The following is a 16068-nucleotide window of genomic DNA, read 5'->3' on the forward strand; positions in this document are numbered from 1 at the left end:
ATCTTTTAAAACTAGTTTCATATCACTTGGGACCCCTAAAATAAACTGCTTTAAAAACCAGGTCAGATCTGTAAAATGTAAAATATTTAATAAAATGATGATGGAATTTTGATTGGCTTATTCAAAAGTGGAACAGCCAATCATAACATGCGTCGCAAAACACATGTGAAATCAACATGATCAGTTTTGATTGGTGGAAAGTTATAACCACTCAACAGTATTTGGCAATTCGTGGCAGCTAACCTTGGCAGTGAAAAGTTACCACCTCTCTCATTAAAGTTGCATGAGTCATCATTAATCATCACTTTGTGAATCTGATGAGTCATCATCTCCACTGCTTGATTCCGAATCAGAATCTGACGAGTCGCTGCTGCTATCATCATCGTCGCTCTGAAATAAAATTATTAAAAAATAAACTACAAGTGAGGTCCCTGTTGAGAACCTAGGAGACGTTTACAAGGGTAATAATACTTACATCATCATCTGAACTTGAAGAACCTGACCCATCATCAGAATCATCACTGCTTGATGCTTCTTCCTATATTTAGAAGTTAATATAAGCTACATATGTAACTAGAACCTACGATCAAGTTGTAGGCATACTTAGTTAAAAACACACACAAAATTGAATATGGTGTACATAGAAACTAAAAATTTAAAATCGGTGCATGTGGAGAAAAATATAAAATGCTCCAAATGGCACATATGCAGTAGTTAATCTTGTGTCTAATTCTAATTGGGTGACATCTGCACACCTAAGAACCATAAAGTTTCGAATTATTCCAAATTAGAAACCAACAGTCTGTACATACAAAATTCTGTACAAAATCTGTTAAAGCTATTCTATGCAGGAAGGTTCTGCACTTTGATACGTCATGGGTGCTAGGATTTAGGCCACGATTGGCCCATTACCCTAATCTGTTAAAGCTACTCACATTAGCAACTTGTTCGTTATCTTCTTTTAACTTTTTCACAGGAGGGACTTCATTTGCTTTTGTTGGTTTTGTTCGTTTCTTTGATTGCTGGTTCATGAAAGCATCTGCCACCTCAGGAGTTTGTGCCTTTATTGGAAATTACAAGAAATTCAATTTACCAACAACCTGCTGTGTGTATACCATGTGTCACTGCCTTTGGTCACAGTTAGCTGAGGTAACTAACAAGTTAGTTAAAGGATCTTACATGTCTATGGTAACATACTTTAATTCCGTAATGTTTGCCATACAAACGAGGCAATTAAATTATCACAGAAACATTGCAGGATTTGCAGCCATATCATCTGGTATGAAAATGTAGTGTATATCCGTTGAAACGTGGTAAACACACTAAAATTTTCATACCACGTAGGACGTTAAAAAAAATATTTACATTATGCCTGGTAGCTGAAGTAACAGAAACAATACAGTTATAGAAACACTACCTGTATCCAGTGATCTAATTCCTTCTTATATTTATCTCCAAGTCGTTTAGATTCAGCAGCAAAACCTTTCTTCTTTGTTGGTGACATTGATTTCCATAATCTACCAAGTTCCTGTGGCAGGAATAAACAGGTTAGAACAGGTTTTAACTGGTTAAAAAATCGAAATAAGTTCATCAACAATTTTTTCACTGATTTACTACAATATTTAAATATACTGTATTAAATATATTAATATGTCATAATTTTCAATATTAGTGAAGAATTTAGCCACAACGTTATACGCTAACCATTAAATTCCTTAAATTTTTAAATATTGCTTTTTTTTTCTTCCATTATAATGGCTTTTTTTGCTAAAAAATCATTTCTTACGATAGCAGGATTCTGCACTAGTACCGAATTACACAGCTTTCTATGTGATCTTAAAGACACAAGAACAAAACTTACCTTAAACTTTTCATTTTGTGCGAGATGGGAAACTTTTCTTAGATGTGTTGTACTGAACAGTTGGTAAGCATTTGAAGGAGGTTTCTTCGGTAAACCATCGAACTTTATCTTCTTGTTAGATTGGATGGGAGCTGGGACACGATGCTGTGGAATATACGGGACATAAATATCTAATAAAGACATGCATAGGCAAACCTTTACTTAGAATCTGGGGTGGCATTGCTAAAATGCAGGTAAACTAGTATTTGTAAAAACATAGGACCTTATTTAATAATGCGGCGAATTGTATATAGACACCTTTAGCACATAATATTCAAATATCCTGATCGTGTTTTAAACAATTCAACGATCCATGGGAGTCGGGAAGATACGGTTTTATAATTCTTTGAATATTCTTTGTTTACTACCAAATAAAAGGATAAAAAAAGGAAAAGGTGTCCCATCTTCCCCACCCTAAACATTCAACTTTAACTCACAATCTCGGCCCTTGGTGGATTCTCCTGTTGTACATTCTCCATAGCATTATTATACAAAGCAATATTCTTCTCGTTCTGTTGTTGCGCTAACTTAATGAAAGGTTCACGTCGTACTTTGGCCAACTTGCTCCAAGCTACTCTCAATGCAGCGTCTACAGCTACTCTGTTGTGCTGTGGAGGTATAACAACAGTTAATTTCTATCATGGGTGGCACGTTTTTAAAAATCTTTGGTAAAATCTTTGGAGACACTGCTTGTAAGTTACACACCTGATCAGGGTCAGATGCGAAGAAATATTACAGTTATATAACAGCTTATTAATAACAATCAGATCCATTGTACTGTCATAATGTTCAAATTATCAATGTATGTTTTCAGACCAGATTCATGGAATTTATTACAGTTATACAGTAAACTTACATTATGTTTCTTGCTGTAAGATTCAAAAAACTTTTCATGATAAAGTTGTTCCCCAGTCACTGGTTGTAGTTTAACTGGAGGTTCAACTTCCATCGCAACAACCTTTGGGGATCCATTCGTTGTTTTCTTTGATGTTTCTTTTCTAAAAATAAGTAAAGACAGAATCGTAAATGTGTTCTAATTCTAATCTATGTGGGTGAGGTCCTGCAGCGCAGCACATCATGGGTCCTAATGCTTAGGCCAGAATTGGGCCAATTACCAAATATATGTACGTAAATTAATATACTGTTATATCTTCTGTTACTGTCAGGCAAAGTAACAAGTAGGCATTTATTTGCATACCAACTTTTACAGGTCGTCTACACCAGGGTGAATAACACTTAACAGCGAAAAATATCCAGTTAACGCCAAACTCTATTATTTTACATTTCCTAATATATTATGAATTTAATAGAATGTCTATTTACCCTGATGAAACCAACTAATAGCTTGTGGAAAAATTAGGTTTTTTACAAGGTTGTATGTATAGAAAAAACACCTATATTTCAGTTTTTTATATAAACAAACATAATTAAGTTAAACCCACAAATACTGCTGCATCTTTTCATTATATTCTTCCTTCAGCTGTTTCTCACGTTTAAGATATTTATGTTTCTTATGTTCAGGTAGTTCATGGTATCGTCGTGCCAACAACCTCGTCACTTCATCGGTTGACATGCCACGGTATTGTGCTTCCACCTGGAGGGGTTGGGTGATATGACATAGGTTTATTTAACTAAATCTAAACAATATATATATTATATTTGACATAAACATAAATGATATGCTGCCGTTTTTATTGACTGTTGTTTTGTCAATATATCCTGTATTTTTGTTTCAACCTTTCTTTGATATTTTATATTAAATAGAAGTTAAATAAAGTTAAATAAAGTTAAATAAATGTCGTTATTACATTTAGATCTAATTATTAAAACAACAAAGAGAAGGAAATTAGCAACAAAACGACAGTTGTTAAAAATCACAAGGTAAAACTACTTAAGGACCATCTACTAGACCCCACTGAGGCAGTTTATAGAACCTTACTATTAGAGATTCTATTTTATATGACAAGGTAAGACACATTTAATACCCTGAGCATACAGCCATTACCCCAACATACATAGTGCTGCCATTTACATTACAATCACCTTTTTTCTATTTGCTCGCTTGTATAGAAACAAAGCAGATATTGGGGTTGTTGGTCTCGCTGGTATCGGTTGTACATCCTGTTTATAAGATGTTTATTTTTAATACCAACACAACATTAAATATATATAAATAAATAAAATGTCAAAATGAAGTTAAAAAATTAGTTTTTTGGAATTGTTGTTTTAGATGAATTGAATACTGTACTCCCCAGCAACAGAAACGTATAATATGTAAATCTAATGACGCTATTAAAGTGGTTCGAATTTTGATGTAAAACTCTTCTTGCAATTTTATTGTGTTTTATTGCAACTATAGTCTTGGATTTAAAAGTAACTTCCAATGTCTGTTTTAACAGCTATAAATATAGTATATGTATATTAATAGAAATCCAATAAACCTCATCTCCTTCTTCTACTTCAACGATAATCTTGTCTTCGTCTTCACTTTCGTCATCTGTAACATTGTGATGTCATAATTGCCTTATGATGTCATAGGTGAGGTATATAATTGTCTACTAGGGTAACGGCATAAAATATGAAAAATAGTATTTATTTTTCAAATAATATATTTTATACTATTCTATATTTTATAAAAGTGAACAGATGAATAAACAAATTAATACAAGTTGTTTATTTATTCGTGTTTAACTCAGAAGTTATAACACAGTTGTTCTGTTCATATACATCTCATGAACACTAGTTATGATCAAAAAGTTTCAATGTTATAAAAATGGTGATGTCATCATAAACGCACCGTCATCATCTGCTGAGTCATCTTCCCCAGATGATGAGTCGTTAAGATCGAGTTCATCCGATGACTCAGCATCGCTAAGTTCTTTCTTCTCCATCTTAATTTGCCGGACATGAGTTCTGGACAGAAATGAACTTCTTTTAAAACTTTTTTAATAAAATATATTTTTATTCTAGAGCCCTATATTTTTCTAAAACATTCTTGCCATGTTGCAATTTATGCCAAAGTTAGCTTGTTACCTCACATATTAATACTTACTTTTTCTGTCCTTTGTCTTTCAGTTCTTCTTCTTTCCTTCTTTCAGGAGACAAGCTCTAAAAGAGAGGAAAAGTTGAATACTTTGCACACATAGCGTAAAATAGAGTAAACCTCATTGATCAATGTGGTGAATACAATATACTTTGGCTCTGTTGATTTGTTGAAACCTAACAGCAGGATAAAAGCTATTTTAAGGTAAAAACCGGGGTCCTAAAATATGTCACTCTTGTTTTAAAAATACACCCCAACCTAATGTCACACCTTTTCAACATTAATGCCACTGTTCACCTGGTAAAATTCCTGCAGTTTTTTTTCATATTGTTGTTTCATTTGTATAAATCTTTGATGATATTTCTGTTTTTCTTCAGCAGATTTTAGATTCCACAATCTTCCACATTCAACGATTCTTTTTTGACTTTGCATCGTCGTGAACTGGGACATTGTCTCAGTGCAGAACAAGTTGTAGCCATTACTGAAATATATTTAACACAATATATATGTATATCTGATATACAGTAAAGTTTGGTATAAAATGCATGTTTAAACAAGAAGCACCAGTTACGATATAGAATAAAAATGAATGACAATAACTCAGAAATGGTATGGTTTTGTACAGAAAATTTGGTATATAGATTCATCTCATTCAAGACTATCCCTAATCTGTATACCAATAAGCAAAATCAACTTTAGCCCCTTGTAAATAGAGACAAGCATGAATTATGCAAACAACTTACGATGGTGGCCTTTTCGGTCGCCCCATAGTTTTATCATGTAGTTCACGCTCATATTTATTCAAGACAGGACGTTTCGTCTTACCCTGCATGTCCGGATTCTGTAACAAGTATTTCTCAAGTTCAACCTATGGAAATCATACGAAGTTAAAACAAACACAATGTAAAATACACATACAACAAAACAGAACCTTGTATTCTTCTTGTTCTTTCAAAGCTTTGTCAATATACTGTTGTTTCTCTTCGTCTTCCAAGGTTTTGTATTTCTTTTTCAAAGCGCCCAAGCATTGCTTCTTACTCATCTGCAGGAAAATGTGACAAAATCAAATGTAAGTATTAAGTACACAAAGCTGATAATTTAGGTGTTCAAATGAGTTACATTACATCCAATTACTCCTTAAATGTTATGCAATTTTATTTATATATAGTACACACACTACACAGTAAATAAAAACTTATTTTGACCAGTGGTGGAAAAACTCAAAATGGATTGCAAGGTAAATAGTTAAGAAATGCTGGTCCAACCAACTTACGTCTGTGTTTTCGGTGGCAAAGATACTATATTGCTCTTCTTTATATATAGCTGCAGGTGTTCTTGGTTCATGAGGTTTAGTTGGTCGAGTAACAAAGTATGTTGGGTGTTCTTCTCTAAACTTCTTCATATAAACTTTATACTCAGCAGTCTCTTTCTTCCAATCTTGAACATATTTTTCCTGAAATGAGGGAATAATGTAACTTGTTTTATTCTCATAACCTATTTTATCTATGCGTGCCTGACCAACAACAGTCGTTAAAGCATGGGTGTTTTGTTTCATATACCTTATGTCCATTTAGGAGTTATATTACTTTGTGGGTGATTGTTTTTTGGGGGAGGTGACCTAATATTATGCATTGAACAATCTACCTACCTTTTGTTTCTGAGGCAATGATCTATATATCTTGCTCAACTCTGCTGTTACTTCAAGATTTGTGAGATCTTTATGCTGGGTTGCAAAACTATCACGTTTCTCCATAAAAAATCGGAAGTATGGGGTAAGAGGTCGCTTGGGGTAGTCAGGGTGTTTTTTAATCTGACCCTTGTAAGGGTCACGGATATATTCTCTAACGTCTTCAACCAACTCCGTCAGTGTCCGGAACTTTCGGATCTAAAAAGAGAAAGGTGTAGCGTATTATAGGTTATAATGTGCACTTCTTAAGTTTATGTGTTATCCTCTTAATCGCAAATTATACCACCACTTATACACGGTGTATCCATATTCCATACACCCGCTGTCAAGATGTAACACAGGTTTCTTTTTATACACCAGATACTGAGATACACAAGAGATATTTCTAGTTGTACACCCTATGCTTAGTGTCCACTGTGATAAGCGTGTCTTATACACCAGACACACATGATGTGTTGATACAAAATAGACCTCATGCCTTCGGTCAAGTCATTACATGGTGTTTATTCTACACCCTGCCATAAAAATTTACCTCTCTTGAAAGTTTGTTCCACTGCATCTTGCATTGCTCCGGTGTAAAGTTTTCAAAACTAACATCTTTCCAGGAAACTTTGTCCAGCATACTCGAGTATTTCATGTTATCAGGTCTTGGAATATTCTACAAATATTTAAAACATTACATCCAAGGTACTTAACAAGGACCTCATCCATATAGAATACACAGGTTCAAATTTTGTGGTTTAATTGTGCTACTGCAGAACTCCCCTGCTTGGCCCTTCCCCAAAATCTAAATTATTTTGATTCTTTATTTATTCTCACATGTCCTGGCAATGACAGTCATTATAACATGGGTTTTCTGTTTCAAACATTTACTGCCGGCTTACCAGTTACCAACTATTTAACTTTAAATAGTCTATTGTTTATAAACTAACCGACAGCATTTTTGCTAAAAGTGAATTGATTGTATCTTGATTCCAGTCGGAAGACACTTCTCCCGGCTCCGGTTTTACGATTCTCAAGTCAAGTTTGCTAACTTTCTTCTTTCTTGGGGTCATGATTTATCTTCTGGGAAAACAAAAAGTTTTTAGCAAATTTGACAGAAAGCAAACACAGTATAAGGAAAAGTAGTCAGTCTGCAAAGCATGCATGCACACGTTTGTTTACATAGTCTTGGTTACGCTCGACGTAGCTTGTTTCATGCACATTAATTGATTTAACATCATTTAAAATGTTTATTAAATTTTGTGTTTTATAAATTATAACGTGGTTGCACACCAATTCCGACATGTGCCCGCATAAAACATGAACTTTGCATCTTGTGGGAAATTTTGCAGTTCAATAAAAAGTTTGCTTGGGTGGCAGATTAACACTGATATCAAATAGCTTAAAAACACATATTTTATTTAAGTTAATAATTATAGCTTTTTAAACATGACATGTGCGGTTACGAATCATATATTAAGGAATTGTAGCATGTAGCTAATAAAAAGTTTAGCCTCTGGTTGTTATTGAATTTTACTAATGTACCAATAATATTTTTGATGGAGATCAATTTAAACTGTTTATTATTAGGAATTGCATAAAAGTATTTCAATGTTATTGTTGCATAATGCTTGGTGTCTGGCTGCAAACATGCGAAATGTAATGGGTTGAATTTGTACTAATGCCGTTATGTATCAAATGCAAAACAGCAGCAAAACGTTTGTAAGATCATATAAGTTTTCAATAGAAATGTGTTTAAAAATCACCGCGGATAGATTTGCCAAGAAACCTTGCGGAACGCGCGAACATTCAAAAAATGACGTCATACACCCTCTATATTCATCCGCGCTGTGCACGTTTTTAATGTTGATAATGTAGTGAAGATAACATTGGGGACGGAAACTACATTTGTGCAACGAAGGTAAACATAACATGCAATACTAAATCATTTACTTATAAATTTGACTGCGGTTATTGTCATATTTATGAGCTAAACAAGGTTGATAGCTCATATTGGCTTTCAGGGACTTACAACCAAGATGGCGTCTCGGTGAAAACAGTCTGGAAATTCTGTAGCCTGACTAACGCAGCTAAAATAACTTAAATATCGCTCACACTTACCTGTATTGTAGTGGTCACAACAAAATACGACACAAATTGCTCAAAAAATCGGTATAAACCACTTAAAGCGACTTTATACTGGCTGAAAAAGCAAACACCGTTACCTAACGGTCATCGGCGTCAAATGATTTCCTTCGCCGTGATTTGCTGCTCTCGTTTTCCGCGGAGAGAAACCGTTTCACTCGATGGTTACCAAATCACGTTTTGATGCTATTTCTACCATAAAACGTGTTTACAGAGCACAGAATGATGCAATAAAGAATATTTTTACACAAATGGATACCTTTATTTCATCCTATATCTTAAAAATGTGTATATTAATGCTGCAACAAAGACAAGAGCAATGAGGCGCCATTAGGGAGGCCGACGCTCTCGTGATATTCTCGCCCAATCAGAGGCCTCAAAAGTCGGCGGGCGATTTTTTTCCACTCCTTCTACAAGAGATCGATGAAAGAGGCGACTCTTTGCGGGGAAAGCGTTTTTCTTTTTCCGCCTTCAGTATTTCTCGATATAGTTGGTAATTTGGTAATAAAACAGGCTGACGTTTGAATGCAATTGCTCCATTTTTTATCTCTTGATAGGAGTTATGTTTTAGTGCACAATGAAAGTACCGTACATTTAAAGAGCGTTTAAATTAATCAGACTATGTTTGTTTTCAATTTGAAGCTTTTAATACCATTATAGTTTTGCTTAATTTCTTTGTAACTCTAAACAAACTGATATACTTTTCAGCTCCTTTTATTTTGACCTTTGCGAATTAGTAACAAGTTTTGAAACTTTAAATTTCTATTTGAAATTAAATAACGTCAGTAGCCTTAGCTACAACACCCAGAAAATTCTTTGTTAAATATCTGCTTATCTGTCTTTAATAAATATACATTGCGCAATATAATCTTTTCTTTGTGGGGTGTTGCTTTACCAGCACACATAACTTAAACAATTATATATTTATATGTAACAAACACTCATAGCTGTCGAAATATGGTTAAGACTGGTTTTCAAGCATAGCTTGTCGCATTCCAAATTCAGTGGGTCCTGCAAACGGCATTCTGCTTTGAAATCCAGGCGGGGGCTGGCTAGCGACACCAAGTGATGATAAATTTGAATTAGAGAACGCAGGCCACGGCGTAAAAGGAATTTTTGAATTTTCCGGTCCTTCCGAATTTAAAATTGGGCTCATAGAACTATCATTGTCCGTTAGGGTTTGAAGAGACTTCATCCAATGCGGAGTTTCTTCATTTTGTGGGTTATTTGTAGGTTTCACGCCTCGAGATATAATTGCTGGGTCATTTAATTGCGATAGTCCGAGGCCAGGTGGTGGCGCTACAGGGCTGAAACGGCCAGTTCCTTGCCGGTTAAACCCGTTATGAAAAGCTGGCGATGTATTTCTGTTTCCGAGGGAATTGAAACTGTTGTGGTTTGTCTGTCCCCACTGTTCGTAACCAAAACCAAATAACGACCTTCCCCTGCTACCATTTGACATCATAGAATGTTGTGACATCATAGACGGTTGTGATGACATCATTGACGGTTGTGATGACATAGTAGCATGTTGTGATGACATCATAGAGGATTGTGAAGACATCATAGACGGTTGTGATGACATCATAGACGGTTGTGATGACATAGTAGCCTGTGTTTGGGTATGTGGTTGTCGTATAGTTTGGTGAACTGTAGAAGTTGCATTATCCATCGCAAAGTTAATATTAACGGTAGGTAACAAGGCTCGAAGGCCGCTTTGCCATTCGGTAAGTTTCCTGGGACTTGAGGACAAGTTACGGTCCAAATATGACTGGGAGTTGCTGGAATTGTTGTAGGTGGGAAACTCATGGTTTGAGTACGGGTTGGATTTCAATCCAAACTAGAAATAAAAACAGCATGAGCACAGTGTAAATATGATAATAAAAAATATGTTAAATCATATGATCAATTGTAAGTAACTAAGATTGGTATTCTAAGACTGGAGCAAAGTATAAGGTATTTCAAATAACAGAGAAATTGAAGTTATTGTAATCTAAAATTAATTGGATTGTTTGTACGTGTAAACTTAAAAGATTTATCGAGCTCCAATAACTTTTGGTTGTAATCTAACTTTTTTTTTCATCTAGTAAAAATATATTTACCGGGTTATTGTTAATCAATCGGTCGGTTTTATGAGCAAAATATGATGTTTGTGATGCGTTCTGTATTTGGTTGTTAGTTGGCCATGTACCCTGTAATGTCATAGTGGTTATGAAGGATAATTTTTATAAAGATGTTGGCTCAACTAGCCAATTCTTTGCATAATTCCAGGTCTCGTGCTATGCTTTTATAGTACCCTTGGTGTCAGGGTAATGTGCTAACTAGGACCTAAATTTTAGGGGGTTTCATGCTGTATATGACCTCACCTACGTAAAATAAGATGCTTGGTCATAGGACCTTACCAAAGTTGCAAGGTTTTTACTTAATGCAATGCGCCACATTTGTTTTACCCAATTGATTATATGCCATTTCCTTAGTACAAGAACATTTAGCATTAGCACTTCAGCAGTTGCTCGTATATTAGCTTAACATTAGAGTTCTCAGCTCATCACCTTTTTTATAGTTGGAGACTTCTCACCAATGTAGAGTTCTAAAACTCATTGATACAGAATAGTAAAACCCACCCATATAGAGATAGAACCCACCCATATAGAGATAGACCCACTTATATATAACACACCCAACCTACCACCATGGACTTGCTGGTTGCGCTTTCCTTTGCAATTAAATCTGCAAGTCCTTTATTACATTCCAACCAAGGATCGAATCCGAGGTCATCGTCGCCGGACTCTTCTTGTTTCGTCGACTGTGGGGTTTGTGATGTCATAACTGGAATATTCCGGAACCCAAAAGCCGCTTCCCAATCATTCGAACTTTTAATCGGAATTGTGTCTAATGAAATATTTATGATGTCACAATCAGATAAAGGCCAAGATTGTTACGTCATATTTGTAACGCTACCAAGTGCGATGTCATAATTATATAGCTATTTTGCCTATTATGTAATAGCTGTGTTTTTTTTTATTTTTTAGATTATAATATATATTAATATAATAAGCACTTTTATTTACACAACCTAAGTTTAGATATATGAATATTTTCTGATTGAGATATAGGAACATAATTGTATGACATTTGCATATTACATATAAATATAAGATAACATGCTGTGCTGAACTGTTATGTTTCTTCAGTTACAGTTACGAAGCTGCAAATAATAAACAATATACAAATAATGGAAAATAATAGTAAAACTATTCGCTATAAAAGGTAAAAATTGTTCAACCATATACAAACATAAAACTGCACAAGTGCACATGTAACAATAAAACGTACCAACAGTAAAGTATAATGTATGTAATCACAAATATATGCTTAAATAAACAGAGCAGTATAATATAATTGGAACTAAGCAGTAACAAACCTTGTAAGTTTTAAATCTGTCTCATGCGGAAAAGAGCATTTACTCTGCTGTTAGTTGTCTATACAGAGATTCAAAACAATTTGTATTCAACACATGAATGTTTTACAAAATATGAATGCAAGTGCATTTTAGTAATGTCACCCAAGATTTTTTTTAAATAAACAAAAAATATGTTAGATTTTATAGCAATTATGTTCACCTTGTAACTGCGGTTGTTGTACACTGGACAACCATGTTGTATCTGTTGTGTTATGTAGGAAGGGTTGGTGGGTGGGGAGGGAGTGAAATGGATCCGATATATTTGAGTTGGGTGTGATTCCATTATTTTGATGAAACCTGTGAAGTTGTATACGGGTTTTAAATATAATTTTTATCACTCCTCTAGTTCTAGTATATTTTATAGTGAAATAAACGTTCCATACGAGACCTCTTTATCAGGTTAATGTCGTATTAAGAAACACAACATACTATAAAATAAAATATATTAGGCAGCTGTTACATTGCACCTTATGGCTACTTACTATTAAGTTTGCCAAGTATTTAAATAATAAAAACTTTAGTAAAAAAGTGACCACTGGGAAGGGACGATTAACTTTAGATGACTCGTGCAAAAACACATGCCCACAGTAGTGCTGGTGAAAACTAAGCAAATACATTTATTATTAATATTAATATACCTTTGAAATGGAGAATATTGTTGGACTCCATTACCAGACAATTTTAACTTTTCAGTAGCTGCAAAAATAAAAGAAACTTTAATTTTTAAATGAAAAACATAATATTAAAAGGAAGACATTAAATTTTTAAAGAAAATATTACATTCAATTTTATCACAATAAATTCCAAGGTGAGTATCAGATGTTTATTAACAGCATCAAAAAAAAATGCAAAAATATTAACAGCAATAAAAAAAATGCAAAAATAATCATAACAAGAACTTACCTAAGGATATAAAATCTTTTTGAAACTTTTCATTACTTTGTTCGTTGTTATAAGTTGAGTCTAAAAATTAAATAATTTATAAATTTCTAAAATCTCAAACAAAAAATTGAATTATGAATGGTTTAAAGTGGTACTTGTTTCATGTTTTAAAGATTTGGTTTTCTTGTTTAATAAATATGTTTATTATAAAAATCACTGTTTTACCATAGGGCAAAACTTAAACAGAATAAAATGTATGTAAAATTTATTTTCATGAGATAAATTTCATAAAAAGAACACACTAGGGTAGTAGCAGAAGCAGTATATGAGTTTTTACAGTGGATAGTAATTCATAATATTTTAGCAATGATAACAATATAATACTATGAAATATCTATGCGAGACAGGAAATACGATATCCTTTCAAACTATAGTATGAACATTTCAACAAAGTATATACAAAAGTAAACTGATGATATAGTTACTCTTAAGATGGCATTCAACATTAATTAAAGCATTCTTATTGGAGAAAATTGAAAAAAAAAACAATAAAAAAATTAAAAAAAAACAAGAAAAATGCATTAAACATTAATTATAACATATTTTTTGGAAAAAAAATTAGAAGAAAAATTTTAATAAAAACTCCAGTCATATAAGCATTAATGGTAAAGTGTAAATATTTTTTTGCTTTGAATAAATTTCCATTCCTTTTAAACATTCTAAGCCAGAGTAATCAATAGAAATTAAGTTTGTTCACCTTCTATGTGGTTAGGTGGTTCCTGCAGTGATGGAATCGTTGTAGGGGGTATAGACTGTTGTGTGTGTGGTAGGGGTAGTGGAGGAGGAGGGGGTGTTATCTTGTCTCTATTTCTATAAAAAGTGAAAATAAAGGTTAATGTTGCATTTTACTTTTCTGTTTTTAAGTAAAAACAATTCTGTTACATTTAACATCAGCTAGGATGTTAACATGATAGGCATTCATTTGAGTTAACATATATGAATAAATGTAACTTTGTTATGCTTGCATGGCGGGACAATAGCTGTCATTCACAGCACAGGTGTTCTGTTTTATACACCTTGTGCTGCTTATGAGTTACCAAGCACGTAATGATTTATATTTACGCTTAACCTGAAGTTTTACGATGTTACATGCACCATATTATGATGTCACAGATACTAAACACAGCTGTGCAAATACCAGTGATGTTGAAACAAATGTCATTGTTCACTCCAAATGATGTAATGTTCATTATGGGACAAATATTTAGTTAGTAACCATTTGAAAAAATATATAAAATATGAAAATCTCAGCATGCCAACCATTTTTAACACTTGATTATGGGACTTATGTGTAAAAATAAAGTTCTAAAACACGTATTTTTAAAATTCCAAACCAGCACATAGCTATGTCCATTGTTTGAATTTTAAAGGCTCTATGTCTTAATCAAGGCAATAGTGCAACCATAGGCAGGCCTAACCTGGCATTTTTTTATACTGCGTTAACCAGTAAACATCAAATGGAAACATAACAATGAGCCTCTAACTATTCCTGCCTCCCCTGTGTTTTAAAAAGGTTGGTGCCTATGGCTATGGGTGCTACATATCGTGGGAAAACTGTGACACCACCAGTACAAATAATAAAAGTAAACTTTAAAACTTTAATATTTTTTCAGTGAAGATCGAGGTTCTACATACCTGGGGTCTACTGTATGAAGATTAGGGGGTGGTGGGGTCGTAGCATTTGACGAACATTCCGAGGATAACTGACCCCCTTCTATGTACCCCTCTATGGGGGTTTTCCCTCTTTGAGGAGAAGAATTTAACTTTTTTAGATCGTTTTTATGAATCATGCTTCGGCTAGATAAAAAATATGAAAATTTTTAAAATATATTTTCATGTAATTTTTGCATAAGGACTAAACTACACCACTGCTTGAAAAAAAACTTTCTAAAAATACAGTTGGACTCATAGCTGTAAAACATAACATAGAAACTTTTTAATTAATATGTGAAATGCAATATAGTTAGACTCTGCTTGCTTGTATAGACATCTAGCAGCAGATTAAAAGTTTTTTTAGCATAAAACAGGGGTGTTAAAACATATGCTGCTACATTGATATCGCTGTTTTAAAAGTTAGTACAGCTGTGACAAGTCACTCAGTCACTCCTAACATTACAACTATGATCAGAGGCACAGCCAGGCGAACCCAGAATAGTTAAAAAAAAATTATAAATTAAAACTTTCTTTATTTTTCTAGATTAAACTCCCTCTTATTTTTTTAATTAAAACCCTTCTAAAATTGTTTTTTCCAGGCTACACCACTGTCTATGATCCTCACCTATCTTCCAGTGATGATGAAGATTGAGAGGATTCTGTTCCTCCTTTCTTTGAGCTCTGATGCGATCCGGAAGATGAACCACTGTGTCGTCGCTGACGTGTTGATGTTACAATACTCTCAGAACTAAACAATGAAATGTTAATTTTATCAACAGCACCAGTACTATTTTATTTCATATGGGTGAGACATTACAGTGAGGTACGTCAGTGGATCTGCTTGCAAAGAGAAAGTTTTTGCTTGGTAAAAAATATAGTCTGGTAAGCCAAATTAAATAAAAAATGGGATATAACAAAATTTAGTTAAAAAAGAGACATTCAGTTTATAAATGAACTTAAGTCATAACAAAATAATAGTTTTATATGTGTTCTCTTCACTTGGGATACTTGGTAGTTGGAAGCAAACAGGTGTAACACGAGACCCTTATCCCTCTTAATAAATGCATTAGGCCATCTTATTATAAATGATTACGGCCTACTAAGAGCTCCTTTTACATTTACACCCACGTAAGGGTTTATAAATACTCTCCACAAGTATAATACCAGTTTTAAAATATGCCGTAAGCAATATATTCTTTTTGCACAAGGTGTAAATTGTCTTAAATTTGTTCTTTGCAATAAAACAAACCATATGT

At 33.7% G+C, this 16068-nt stretch overlaps 2 protein-coding genes and 1 long non-coding RNA gene across 10 annotated transcripts in view; 1 reads left to right on the forward strand and 2 right to left on the reverse strand.

Moving 5' to 3' along the window:
* Window positions 1–71: 71 nt before the first annotated feature.
* Window positions 72–9060, reverse strand: ubf (transcription factor protein). 8 transcript variants are annotated; one of them, XM_018816717.2, is made up of 21 exons: window positions 9017–9060; window positions 8838–8949; window positions 7563–7692; window positions 7163–7288; window positions 6592–6828; window positions 6217–6396; window positions 5875–5985; window positions 5687–5811; window positions 5241–5424; window positions 4953–5008; window positions 4698–4813; window positions 4342–4397; window positions 3944–4021; window positions 3343–3494; window positions 2757–2898; window positions 2338–2508; window positions 1862–2005; window positions 1418–1528; window positions 936–1061; window positions 476–538; window positions 72–390 (listed from the first exon to the last, which is right to left on the reverse strand). In XM_018816717.2, exons 3-21 carry the CDS (start codon window positions 7683–7685, stop codon window positions 295–297), a joined length of 2397 nt encoding a protein of 798 aa, XP_018672262.1. In that variant the 5' UTR covers window positions 7686–7692; window positions 8838–8949; window positions 9017–9060; the 3' UTR covers window positions 72–294.
* On the forward strand, window positions 8422–8702 carry LOC113475763. The gene is made up of 2 exons (XR_003397533.1): window positions 8422–8533; window positions 8637–8702. It is a non-coding gene; the product is annotated as an uncharacterized LOC113475763 (long non-coding RNA).
* A 395-nt stretch (window positions 9061–9455) lies between the features above and the next one.
* The window catches only part of LOC100175100, an 11758-nt gene continuing 5145 nt past the window's right edge, over window positions 9456–16068 (reverse strand). Inside the window, exons 7-15 of the mRNA XM_002121942.4 lie at window positions 15438–15560; window positions 14795–14956; window positions 13857–13969; window positions 13121–13180; window positions 12856–12913; window positions 12378–12514; window positions 11444–11646; window positions 10857–10946; window positions 9456–10594 (exon numbers count right to left, since the gene is read on the reverse strand). Coding sequence (XP_002121978.2) covers window positions 9719–10594; window positions 10857–10946; window positions 11444–11646; window positions 12378–12514; window positions 12856–12913; window positions 13121–13180; window positions 13857–13969; window positions 14795–14956; window positions 15438–15560 — 1822 coding nt within the window. The 3' untranslated portion in view covers window positions 9456–9718. The remainder of the gene's footprint in view (window positions 10595–10856; window positions 10947–11443; window positions 11647–12377; window positions 12515–12855; window positions 12914–13120; window positions 13181–13856; window positions 13970–14794; window positions 14957–15437; window positions 15561–16068) is intronic.

The sequence above is a fragment of the Ciona intestinalis genome, chromosome 2 (assembly GCF_000224145.3).
Source record: "Ciona intestinalis chromosome 2, KH, whole genome shotgun sequence".
In the NCBI taxonomy this organism is placed as follows: domain Eukaryota; kingdom Metazoa; phylum Chordata; class Ascidiacea; order Phlebobranchia; family Cionidae; genus Ciona; species Ciona intestinalis.

Bases quoted from the DNA above. Each gene is read 5' to 3' on its own strand.
- ubf (XM_018816717.2), bottom strand. From the start codon at position 7,685: ATGACCCCAAGAAAGAAGAAAGTTAGCAAACTTGACTTGAGAATCGTA. The intron at 1,529-1,861 runs GTAAGTTTTGTT...TTCCTGCCACAG, and splicing joins CACAAAATGAAAAGTTTAAG to GAACTTGGTAGATTATGGAA. The intron at 539-935 runs GTGAGTAGCTTT...TTCTAAATATAG, and splicing joins ATAACGAACAAGTTGCTAAT to GAAGAAGCATCAAGCAGTGA.